Below are 12,603 nucleotides of genomic sequence, written 5' to 3'. Positions count from 1 at the left end.
TAAGCCTCTGTCAAACTAAATAAGCCAACGAGAATGGGAGGTAGCCTAGTTGGTCAGGTTGCATGCCCAAAATCTTGAGGTTCAGGGTTCCATTCTCACCAGGGGTTGGGATTTGGGTAGTTTCCATCCGCTAGGGTGGCCTTCGTGTTCCTCGGGCATGACTTAGCATGTGTGTGACCTATGTGCCTTTCAAAAAAAAAAAACACTAAATAAGCCAACACTATCAAGTTTTACTCACTAGTGACTTATTACATTGACAGTGTAACTAATTATTTGACAGTGTAATAAGAACCGATCAAGTTTAACAAGTCACTGCTACATGTTTCATAAGAACCAGAGTCGCGTGCCATCAACAAAGTTGAAGAACAGAGATCGAAACATTAGAGGACGTCGACGAATGAAGAAGAACCAGAATCACTACCTACGCTGGCATCCTTTGACGCTGTAGCAAGAGCAGGAGAAGTTGCATGTGAAGGTGTGGAGAGAGAATGGTGAGATGAGAGGAGGAATAAAGAGAGAATCGTGAGATGAGAGAGATATGAGAGGAGGAATAAAAAGAGAGAATGGGTTTGAAAGGGTTTCTATTTTTTTTTCTTTTAAATTTGAAATTGTCATATTGGAAAGTATACGTGACATGCCATATGTTTATGTAAGTTTATGAATATTTATATTATGGATGTATAATGTTTCCGTATACAAGAACTGCACTTCAATCTCCAAAACAATGTACCATATGGGAAACTGAAAAACTAATAACAGAGAGAGAGGGTGAGGATGAATATCCCATATGGGATTTGACATAAGTCAACTGAGTCGGAGTGACATATAAGCAAATGTTGTTAAGTCTCTTTTACACAACTAACTCGTTTTATAAGACTAAGAATAAATGACGATGACCCAAAAAAAATAAAGTCGTACGGATCTTTGGCCCAAGATGAAACCACCGCGTTTTTTGAAACAATATTAATCCATGGTGTTTGAGAATTTTCTAACAGAATACTAAATGAGAGATTGAGGAGAGACTGAACGCGGAGACGGCTCGGGCAATTGTAAGCCCAAGTGTCTCGTGGGCCTAGTATATTTCTTGTGGGCCTTCCTTTTTACCTTTAGTTGGGCCTCGAAACGAGAGCGATTTTGGGCTTTATAAGGTATAAGTGGAGCTGGGCCATGCAGCCCATTTAAGTAAAAAAATTGACAAAAAAAGAAAAGAAAGATCAGATCGATTTCTGGAGCCATAGGCGTCGCACGACGAAATCGGGCTGCCGACCGCAGGACAGAAAGAAAGAAACCCTACATCGCGCGAGAAGGGAAGAGGAGGACGAAGGACGACGAAAAATCAAGTAACTTTTCTTCAATATTTCACTGTGAATTTCTGTTTATTTCCTCCATTTTCCCTCTTTGTGGCTACAATACTCTCCTTCGCAAGATTCTCTTTTCTTTGATTTTCTGTTACTTTTTGTCTTTTCCTTGTTGATTATGCTCTGCCTGGAACTGATAGAACGCACAGATAGTGTTTCTCTGTATGTTGCTTTCTCTTTTCATTGATTTTTCCGTGTCTCTCTTGTTTCTCCTCTCTTTTATCCAACTTTCATCACTTGTAATTTTACATGAATTACCAGTAGACATGCTTATATACTGTTATTAAAAGCAAGTTCTTTACTTGTATGTCAGTTTAGTAGCTATGTGTGATATCTATCCTTGCACAAATATTGAACTCGACTTGAGACTTTTGGGAAATTAAAGACTTACACTGGGAAGATCATCACAATTAACAATTGGAGTTCACTAAAATCCAAAATTTTGGCCTAGCTGCTGTCAAAGTATAGTTTTTCTGTCAAAGACAACAGCCCCATCAAACATTATTAAGTATGTTTACTGTTTAGTGGCACAGAAGTGCCAATTCTGGTGTTCCATATCTTGATAGGGTCATATTTGGTTTTTAAAATATAAAATATATAGGCAACCATCATTACCTGGGACTTCAGCTTATTTCTTGTTCTTGTTCCCTTCTTGTTTTTGTTGTTTCTTTTTCTTCGTCTAATTTTTACGCATTTGAAAGTTTCATCTAAATATTGTAATTGGCACAGGATATGTGAGCAGTTGTTAAAGCAGGATGAACAACGACGCGTTTGACGGGCAGATACTAGCTGAGAAGTTGTCAAAACTCAACAACTCGCAACAAAGCATTGAATGTATGCTCCGACTTCGTGAGCTTTATACTTACTGACCATTTTTGGTGATAACTATGATTTTGGATGTTTCTTGGTTCATGTGGATGGCATAAGTACTGTTATGGTAATAGTGTTAGGAATGTATTTTTTGTCAGAAATATTTTGCTGTTTCTTTGGTTTTATTTGGTGTTCTGTGTTGCTACTCATGACACTCGTAAAAGTTAACAAATATCTGCCGGGATTATTTTTTGTGTGACTTTGCTAAAGTTGTATTATTTAATTTCTAAATAGACCATAAATCAGTCTTTGTAGATCTTGTTTAATTATGTTTTTCTTTTTTCGATAAAAGTACCAGAATATTTTCTTTTGGAGAAAACTGGTTACTATCGAGTAATTGGCAACTTGTAATTAAATTGTGTAATATAAGTGCATCCTCATTGGAGCCATAATTCGCAATGCCAAGGTGTAGAATTTATGAAAAAAGAATCTATGTTTCATGCATGTGCCAGAATAATGTCTCCAATTAATGAAGATTCATTACTGTCACTTATAACGACTTTTATTAACCAATTTCCATAAATTTTATTTTTTATGGACTTATAGTGTTTCTATGACACAACTGGCATTTCAACTTTTATTCTTGTTGCTTGTACTTTCTGAATCTCTCATGTGATGCTTTTCCTGTGTGCATCTAAAGTTGTAAACTTGTATGTGTATGAAAGCTTGGTCCATTGCAACTTAATTAGCATATTACCATTTTAAAGAATATTTGCATCCTTTTTTTCCCCCTTTTGTGCTAATTCTTTTTAGTTTATGTTATTACATATATGTTAATGATATCAAGAGTTCATGGAGATGCACTAGATCTAGTTGACTGACATCAATGTGTTTTCTTTTGTACTTTTTGAAACAAACTGTAAAGTAATATAAAGTGAAAACATTACAAAGAGGTATAGAATAATTGTGAAAGCAAAAGGTTTAAGAGGAACTTGCTTCATAAAATCTGAAGTTCTGAACAACAAATGCTTGTTCTGCTAGAATTAGGAAGGTTCTAAACATTATTCACATTGCTGGGGTATTTTCCTCTTTGTTCAATTTGATATGAGATTACAAAAAGCAATGGTGATGTGAGACTAAAAGAGAGAGAGATTCCGTGTTGATTATAATTTTCTCTCTCTTTCAGTTAACACTTTTGAATCTTTTGATGAAACAAGGTTATATGATGGACTTATCAAAAAACAAGGTTATACGACAGTAACGACACTGCTTTGTTGTTTGTTCACTCAATGTGGTGATCACCTGCGGTTTTTGTTTTGGCCAAAAAGTAGGTACATTTGCTGTCTACGAAACGATTGGACTCAAAATTTTTGTCGACGACTGAATATGTTCTAGAGTTGCAAGATACTTTTCTTACAATTGTTCTTGCAGATGTTGAATATATGCTCCTTTTCTTCTTAAAACTTGATTGAAAATGTTGTATTTATCAACACTTTCAGTTGCATCATTTATGTCTTGAGTTTGTGTTTTGCACTTGTATGCTTGACTTGATACTTTTTTTTAATATTGCTTCAGCTCTCTCGCGTTGGTGTATATCCCATCGGAAGAAAGCAAGACAGATTGTTGAAACATGGGATAGACTGTTCAACTCTTCTCAAAGAGAGCAGCGTGTTAGTTTTTTATATTTGGCAAATGATATTTTGCAAAATAGTCGGCGGAAGGGTAGTGAGTTTGTGAATGAATTCTGGAAGGTTCTTCCTGCATCTCTGAGACTTGTTTATGAAAATGGGGATGAACTTGGGAAGAAAGCAGTAACAAGACTTGTAAGTTTCTCTTTCTTTTACCGATTGTCTTCTATTATGTGATTGAGTTGCATGCTTCATGACATACGTATTGATTACCCCCAGCTACCATGATGCAAATTGAGCAGCTTGAATTTGACCATAACTTCGATCTTCGTAGTTTTGGGATTTGCCTCTACTGTTTATATCAGGGACAGATCTGCAATTTCATATTTTGCAGCTTTAATCTTTAATTTAGCAATTTAGGTTTTAGTTGAGTCTTGTCCTTGTTAATGTTTCCTCTGTGAAATCATGGCCAAAATAGAATCTAGTGTTATGGTCTTATTTTAGGTTTAGGAAATTTTAGCATTCGTAAATATCTATGTGTACTCTCTTAATTTAGACAGATGAATTTGATAATATTCAGAATTTGGTTTGCATTGAGGGCTGCAGCTTTGGTATTCCTCTCTCCCCCTCCTCTCTCTCTCTTCTTTGTCCCTTGGTACAGTATTCTCAGGTACTTTTCATTGCACAACTGCCTTTCCTCTCTTCTTCATACAGTTTTGAAGCCTTGTCACACTGTAATCTGATAAAAACCATATTTTACCAGCTGCCAGCCCTATTTTCTACTCCTGAAACCGAAATTTACATCAATCCCTAATTTTATAACCCTATTTCACCGAAAACACTTCTAGGTCAGATTTTTCAAATTCGTTCTACATCATACCATGTAATTATGTTGACATGTTGCTAAGCTAAGTAATATGAAGTGCTTGGCTTAGTCTATTTTCCTCTTTCATTGTTTAATGACTAGATTTTATTTTGTGAAACTTCTTTAGTTGATTCAGTTACACGTTTTACTCTTTCCCTTTTTTGTGTTTTGTATTATCATCTTTTTCTATCTGGTGCACGCATGCACCAAGTTAGAAACTTAGAATTGTGATGCATTTATGGTGATAGATGCCTTTTTCTTTCAAGAGTATTTGGCCAGTTTCTTATTGATTTCATAGATATCATTTCCGCTATTGGGCTTTGATATCTTTCATGATCAACATACTTTGAGTATATTATCGTGTTCTTGTTGAGTTTTGTAAAATTAAGGACTGTTTTGAATTCTTTAGGCATCGACAAACTGTTGTAGGGATTTTGAGCTCATCTTTTGCAGTTTAGTTTCATCACCTTTCTTTTTTTTGAGCTCATCTTTGGGGTGGGCAAGTTTCAACTTGGTCGTTGCTTTGTATCATTCAAGAGACAGTTAGAGAAGAAATTCAAAGGAAGATATGCCTTCTAAATTTAAAATTTTGAAAGAAAGGGTATTACTAGCTGCGGTTCTAGGCAAACATAAGTTGAAAGATAAAATGGTGATAAGTGCCTTTTTGCTTCAAGATTAAACTAGTTTCATAGTGTTCGATTCCTCAGTTAGGCTGCACCACCTTTCCTGGTTGATAGGCTCTGAGCAGATTATCTTCTTCTGTTTGAATTTCTTAAAATTGGTTATGAATTCTTAAATATCAATGATTGTTCTTAGGCTTTTGAGTTCATCTTTGGAAGATTAGCTTCACTCCTAGTTACCATATTGGTTTGACTAATGTTGCTTATCTTTTTGGGTCAGTAAGTTTCTACTTTCCCGTAGATTCGTTTCGTTCATTGAACAGATAGAGAAGAAATATTATGGTCTTCTTGTGATAGCAAATAAACAAGTGAAAGGAATTGTCATGAACCACTTTTTTTTCCCAATTTTGTGCAAGAAAGTCTTATTTTTAGTTGAGTAGCTCTGGTGGTGTTTGCCATGGTAATAAGAAGATTTTTGCCAATATCTTGGTAAAAAAGGTAAACAATTCTCGTGCATAATGCTCCTAGCGTGGGCGGGTCGGGGACAAGTAGGATGTACGTAGATCTTAACATAGTGGAGAAGCTATTTCCAGAATTGAATTTGTACCTCTAGATTGCACCATTGCAACTCTACCACTGGCTTTTGGCCCATATGCTCGCCTGCATCTATATCTTGCATTTACAAAACTTGAACCAATTAGAGATTTTAATTCTTTAGTCCTTGTAATATCCATGAAGATGAATCTCACATGGTGTGAATATCTTGGTAAAAAAGGTAAACAATTCTCGTGCATAATGCTCCTAGCGTGGGCGGGTCGGGGACAAGTAGGATGTACGTAGATCTTAACATAGTGGAGAAGCTATTTCCAGAATTGAATTTGTACCTCTAGATTGCACCATTGCAACTCTACCACTGGCTTTTGGCCCATATGCTCGCCTGCATCTATATCTTGCATTTACAAAACTTGAACCAATTAGAGATTTTAATTCTTTAGTCCTTGTAATATCCATGAAGATGAATCTCACATGGTGTGAATTCCATGCCATTTTGAGTAACTAAATTTCTCTAATGGGCTAAATGAATTTGAGTTTTGATCTTTTGATGCGATTTGGGAGTCCTTGAAAGATAAATACGTTTTGGGATACATCTGCATAATGAGGATGCTGCATGATTTTGAAGTTCAGAAACTTTAATATGTTTCCCGGCACCTTTTTGGTGCCCTGTCACTAATAATAGTATTCTTTCCATTCAAAGGTAATAATAATGATGGAGGACCCTGACCCTGACCCTGACCCTGACCCTACATTTCTGCTTGTTGGTGATCTAGTTGCGCCTTTGTGCGAATCGCAGTGACTGATACTTCAATAGTTCAATCTTAGTGCTTCTGCCTGATCGGCTGATCCCCTAGAGATTTGATGAAATTTGATGGCCTACTGCATTTGAGAAATCTGTTACTTCTTTTTCGTCTTTCTTTTCGACTGTATTTTTACTTCTGACACTGTCCTATCTTTTGAAGAAAATTTTTGCTAGCATTTTTTGGGTCCATTATTTATCATTTTCATCGTTGGCGCTGTTTTTAGGTTGGCATATGGGAGGAAAGAAAAGTGTTTGGTTCTCGGGGTCAGAGTCTTAAAGATGTAATGCTGAGTCAGAATCCTTCTTCCGCGTTGCTGAGCAATGGAAAGAGCTCAAATCCTATCAAAATTGTCAAACGAGATGCTCATTCAGTTAGAATTGTAAGCATTTAGTTTCTTATGTGATAGTATCTGGCACTTTTGTTGTAATTTATTGGTTTTGATTATTGTTTTGTCTCTTCTTGCTCTTCTTAACTTCAGAAATTGGCTGTTGGTGGTCTGCCAGAAAAAATACTGACTGCTTTTCAATCTGTTCTTGATGAAAATGTCAACGAAGAATCTGCTTTAAGCAAGTGTCACACTGCTGTATCTCATGTGAGCAAAATTGTTGAAGACATTGAAAATGCTTCAAGTCAAGGTATAGGTGTATTGTTGGTTTAAAGACTTGTCACGTAACTAGACTGACAGATTCTCGAATTCTAAATTTTTGGTTTAACTTTTGGGTGCTATATTATTTATCACCCTTTTGGGGCTTGCAATGTTGTTACAGCTTAAGTTAATTAATTTTGCTTGGTGAAAACAGAAGAAAATTGAATGTCTTTCGATAGCTGCAGTCTTTTGGTAAACTGAATCATTGTGACATTGAAGGAATGACTAGATCCCATGAAGAACTTGGTGCCACTTTGTGTTTGCACACACACGCGGTACATGCATGCTTTTGTAGTTTTGTCATTTTTCCCTTTATGCTAATGTCAGAAGCAATGTAAAAGAACCTCCACCCTCCATATCCTATGGTTTAAAATTGGTAGAAATGGAATATGACAAATCTGTTCTATTACTTCATCTTGTACTTTCCGTACTCCATGTCTGAAGGAGAGGCTGTTTGTGAATTTCGACGGACTTGCGAGTTTCTGAATCCATCTCAGCTTTCTTGTAGACACATATACTGGATGTTGGTCTTTTATTATCTGCTTTTCTATCCTGCGATGTTAGGGAATCAACTTAGTTCTACATTGGTGGATGATCTACGAGAGCAAGAAAATGTCCTATACCAATGTGTTGAGCAACTTGAAAATGCTGAAACAGCCAGGGCTGAATTGGTTTCTCAGCTTAGAGAAGCACTTCAAGAACACGTACATTTCTTTATAACTATTTTTGCCTTTTGCTTTTGCAATTTCCTTTTGACATTTTCTGGCCAGTTGATCTCAATGGTCTTGAACATTTTCAGGAATCGAAGCTGGAGGTTATTCGCTCTCAGTTGCAGGTAAGAATTACTATCCTTTCTCTGTAGCCACCTTGAAAGTTCTTGTTGCTTGGGGAGCTTAATACAAGGCTATACTTTTACTATTGAAGTGTTCAATTATGGCTAAACATGACAGCAATTACTGGGAATACGTCAGGTGTGAGTAGGTATTTTTGACATGGTTGAAAAATGGGTGACATACCTTGATTTAAATGTTAAGGGTGTGGGGGTTGAGGCCCCAGTAGAGATGGCCCCCAAGAAGGGGTTTTAATCCCCTCCCCATACCTGCCCATAAAAAAATGCTAAGAGGATGAGAATTAGTTGTTATTTCATCTGCATATGAGGTGCCACATAAGAAAGGATGAAAGAACGACTAATGTCAGCCCGACGTTGTCGGGGGTGTCTATGTCATGCCAGGTCACTTCCTATCATTTGCATTCACATATAATAGGTAAACAAACAAACATCATCTTCACCCAACCTTTGTCTCAAAGACTTTACAGTTGGCTATAGGAACCCATAAGAGAACTCTTTTGCCATTCATTCCAATGTAGAGCACGTCTTTCTTGTTGTCCTCTTCTCTTTGATATTGTTTCCTGCTTTAACCTTTTCAATTCTTATCACTACTGGCTACCATCTCTACATCATCTTATTCAATTTTGTTTTATTTTATCTTCAATTGGTGCTACTCCTTCCATAGACCTAATACACTTGTTTTTATCCTATAATTCGTTGAGTTGCTACATATCCAACACAATATTCTCAAGATAAACATGGGTGCTGTTGCATTAGAGCTGTGCTTTTCTGCTGTTGATGGCTGGTTCTGTCTTTGCCTTGTTCCATTTTGCGTTTAATCCCAGTTGACATCCTTCCATTTTGGGCCAATATTTCTCCATTTCTGGAGGCCGGTGGCAAGTGATTTACTGGGAAAATTGTTGGCCCAGTAACCCATTTATGTACTTGAAGGATAATGACATTTCACTTTTTTCTCTACCCGTACCAAAAGCTAAGGTCATCATTTCCAGCCGGTAGAACTTCCTCATTGTGCTAACCTGTCCATTGGAGGGTTCTGATAAGTGTGATTGCACTGCAATTTCTCTTCTTTACTACCATATACCCTATGATGGTAAATTTGAGTACGATTACTCCGAAGAAGCCAGAACAACCAAGACCAAGGCACTAATGTCATTACATTCTGATACAAGGTTGATATACTGAACCCTGCCCTCCTAAGGGGAGACAGATCAAAGAAGAGGAGGGGTGTTATTTACTATTATTGTTGGTATAATTATATTTGTACCTTCTTTTTTTTTTTTGAGAATAATGTTGCTTTTACAGTTTACTATAATGTTACTTTTATTATTAGTTTTATTAGTTTATTCTTCTTCATCATCATCATCAACCAAGCCTTTTTCCCAAAAGTTCGGGGTCGGCTACATGAGTCTATGGGAACATCACCGGGAATCCATCACATGTATTTTCATTTGTATCATGGATCATACACTCATTCACTCCTATTAAATTCATATAATTTTTTATTACTTCAAGTCATATCTTTTTAGGTCTACCCCGCCACCTAGTTTTATTAGTTTATTCATAAACTTAAATATTCCATCTTGGTATAATATTATTGAGTAATTTTTTATTTTTTTTATTGAACACATAATAATGATATAATTTTGTTAATTTGTCACGGTATACAGTTTCTATGGCAAGTAAATGTAATAGTAGCATTAGTTACAGGGGCTATTTTGGTTGTTTGCACCTGTGATGCCTTAGCCACGATAAAGTGTCATTACCACTGTATCATGGTTTGCACCTATGGCATCATCATTTAAAATGGATTTTAGAATCATTAGCTACGGGGCTGTAAGGCTATTTTGATTGTTTAGGTGTGGAATTTTATCCTTTAACTTCAGGGGCATCCTTCACTTCCATAAAACAATTTTTTTTTTGTCATTTGAACTGCCCAGCTTAAACTTATTAAATATGTGGTCCCTAATCTGTCTGTTATTCTTATTGACCCAAGATATTTTAAAAATAATCTTTTCATACTTCTTTCCTCTTTATTTTAGCCAGCTCATCATCTTTTGTTATGCCTAGTCTGAACTTACCCTTCATGCTATTTGGTTATAGTTATTTTATATCCTTTTGATTTGTGCCTTTCTCCATGTTTCAAAGTTCAAACTTCAACCTAGGACTTTGACATCTGTAAACAGCCAGCACCAAGGACTTTATCCTCTCTTTTTTTCCCTGAATGCAAAAGAAATATTATTGAAAGGAAGCACCAAGTTGGTACATTCCACAGTGAAACTATTACAGGGACTGAGGGGCTAATGCGCTCATGAAAATTAATACACGTATCTGACATCCAAAACTTAACACAGCTAAGCCAACAAACCATGAAATTATTGAGAGAAGGTTCTTGGACATTAAAGGTTTCTACGATTCCTTTCCTTCCACGCTTGCCAATCTTTCTGCTTGATTTGTTCTTGCACACCAAGGACTTTATCTTAAATGTAAATTCTTGATGTAGACCTATTGGGATGAAAATTTGCCTATATCTATACTCCAGAGCAGATATATTAACTGTACAAAGGAGCCAATCTTGTGCTGTGTTGATTCTTTTTACGTGCCCGGTTTCAAGGAACACAAACAAATGCTCGTCGGTGATGGGCTTTTTGGTTGGTAGTTACTCTCAAATTCTACTATTGTCCGGTCTTCACCTTTCCTTATATGCTGAAATTGTTGAGCTTAGTTGTCCATGCGCTTGTGAGGTTATTCTGATCCTTGATAAAAGGCTATGTGATTGCTTTTCAGTACGATGATGTATGCTTATAAAGATTTGATGTAATATCATTCTGACCCATAAAACAAACCTATGTGCCTTCCCTCTCCTTTTTAGCTAGATATTTTTCTGATGTACACTTCTAATGCTTTGCAATATGGTTAATCTTGTGGAGTATCCATGTTCTTTAACTGTGTTACTTATTTACCCATGCTGTATTAGGTTTTTACTTCACATTTTTATCTGAGACAGAAATTACTTTGCTAGGCAGACAATGACTGATTATGGCTATGCAGGTTGCCCGAGGTCAGTTTGAGCAAGCAAGCAGTATCAGAAAAAGGGTGACATCATCAATTCCTGCTGGGCCTTCAACCCCCAACATCATTCCTCCAACAGAAGCTATGAAAGTCGTGGAACAAAATGTGCCTTCGGTTGAGCCAATCAGCACCCTACCCCGACCTCCTCTTACACAACCTGTTGTTTCTTATGCACCTCTGAGAGCAACAGATGAAGAGAGCAAGAAAGCAGCGGCAGCTGCTGTTGCAGCAAAGCTTGCTGCCTCAACATCTTCTGCACAGATGCTGACCTCTGTTCTTTCATCCCTTGTTGCTGAAGAAGCTGCCTCCATGAATGGTAACCTAAAATCTTCTGGATTCACATCAGGCTTGTCCATTTTCTCTCCAGAAAAACGGCAAAAAGTAGAAAAACCAATGGCTGTTTCTGATGGTAGCTACTCTGATGCGGGTGGCATGCCTTATTTTGCCCCTCTACAGCAGCAACCTGGGAATAATGTACCACCTACCAGCGTGCAATCCATCTCCCAGCCCAGTCAGGTCCACTCTTCATATGCTGCACCTCCACCTTTACCACCTCGCCCACCTTTATCTCCAGCAAATCCGTCGGCAAATCAATTCGTCCAGTCTGCTGGCATGATGGTTGGGGTGATGCCTTATGGATACGGGGCTAATGCATTGCCACCTCCACCCCCACTACCTCCACATATCACAATGGGTTTAGCAAGGCCTGCTCCACAGCCTCCACAGCAGCTGCAGCCTCAGCCACAGCAGTCCCAGGAACAGCAGTCCCCGGCGAGTGGGGGATATTATCGACCACCAGGTATTGGATTCTACGGGCAAAGCCATCAACCTACAACACCACCGGTACCTAGGCAGTGAGTTGCTCTGTTTGGACGAATGGGCTTCTAAGAGACCATGAACTGTGATTTGGTGACCTATGGACAACTTTCTGTAACATAGCCAGTTCCTGCAGTAAACCCCTTCGAATATCTTAGGCCGGAGGGTTCCTCTGTTAACATGTGTTATACTATGTAAACTGTAAAGTAATAGAAATTAAGTAGGTTATCCTTTAGACTTCATTTGAAGTCTGCTCATTTGATGGGATGAGAGGTTCTCACTTGTGAGAATTTTATTTGATAGCGCTATATATCTAATCCTATGAATGCTCGTGACTGCTGTGAACAACAGCGAGGCTTGCAACGATGGTTACTGACGTTTACCCTTTGTGTAGGTCGTTTTCAGGAGGGCCTGTTTAAATAGCTTCTTGCTTGATGGCTTCTTGTTTGAACAACCTGAACTCTAGGATATGTCTACCCTGATCAAGCATTTGTGTGTAGGTTTAAGTTTGGAGGAACAAATCTTTGGAACTTGATTGCTAGAAAATGGTACTGGAAGATTGACGTGAGCATGTCTCCTAATA

The 12,603-nt window shown here is 37.6% G+C and overlaps 1 protein-coding gene across 1 annotated transcript; it reads left to right on the top strand.

Annotated features, from left to right (window-relative positions):
- The first annotated feature begins 1,192 nt into the window (after positions 1-1,192).
- On the top strand, positions 1,193-12,344 carry LOC119993322 (regulation of nuclear pre-mRNA domain-containing protein 2-like). The gene is made up of 8 exons (XM_038840398.1): positions 1,193-1,340; positions 2,088-2,192; positions 3,744-3,991; positions 6,863-7,018; positions 7,118-7,274; positions 7,850-7,989; positions 8,085-8,120; positions 11,184-12,344. The coding sequence occupies exons 2-8, from the start codon at positions 2,114-2,116 to the stop codon at positions 12,060-12,062; spliced, it is 1,695 nt and encodes a 564-aa protein (XP_038696326.1). The 5' UTR covers positions 1,193-1,340; positions 2,088-2,113; the 3' UTR covers positions 12,063-12,344.
- The last annotated feature ends 259 nt before the right edge of the window (positions 12,345-12,603 follow it).

This window comes from Tripterygium wilfordii, chromosome 23, assembly GCF_013401445.1.
Source record: "Tripterygium wilfordii isolate XIE 37 chromosome 23, ASM1340144v1, whole genome shotgun sequence".
Classification (NCBI taxonomy): domain Eukaryota; kingdom Viridiplantae; phylum Streptophyta; class Magnoliopsida; order Celastrales; family Celastraceae; genus Tripterygium; species Tripterygium wilfordii.
Note: the sequence above shows the minus strand (reverse complement) of the source record. Positions and strands in the feature narration are given on the sequence as shown.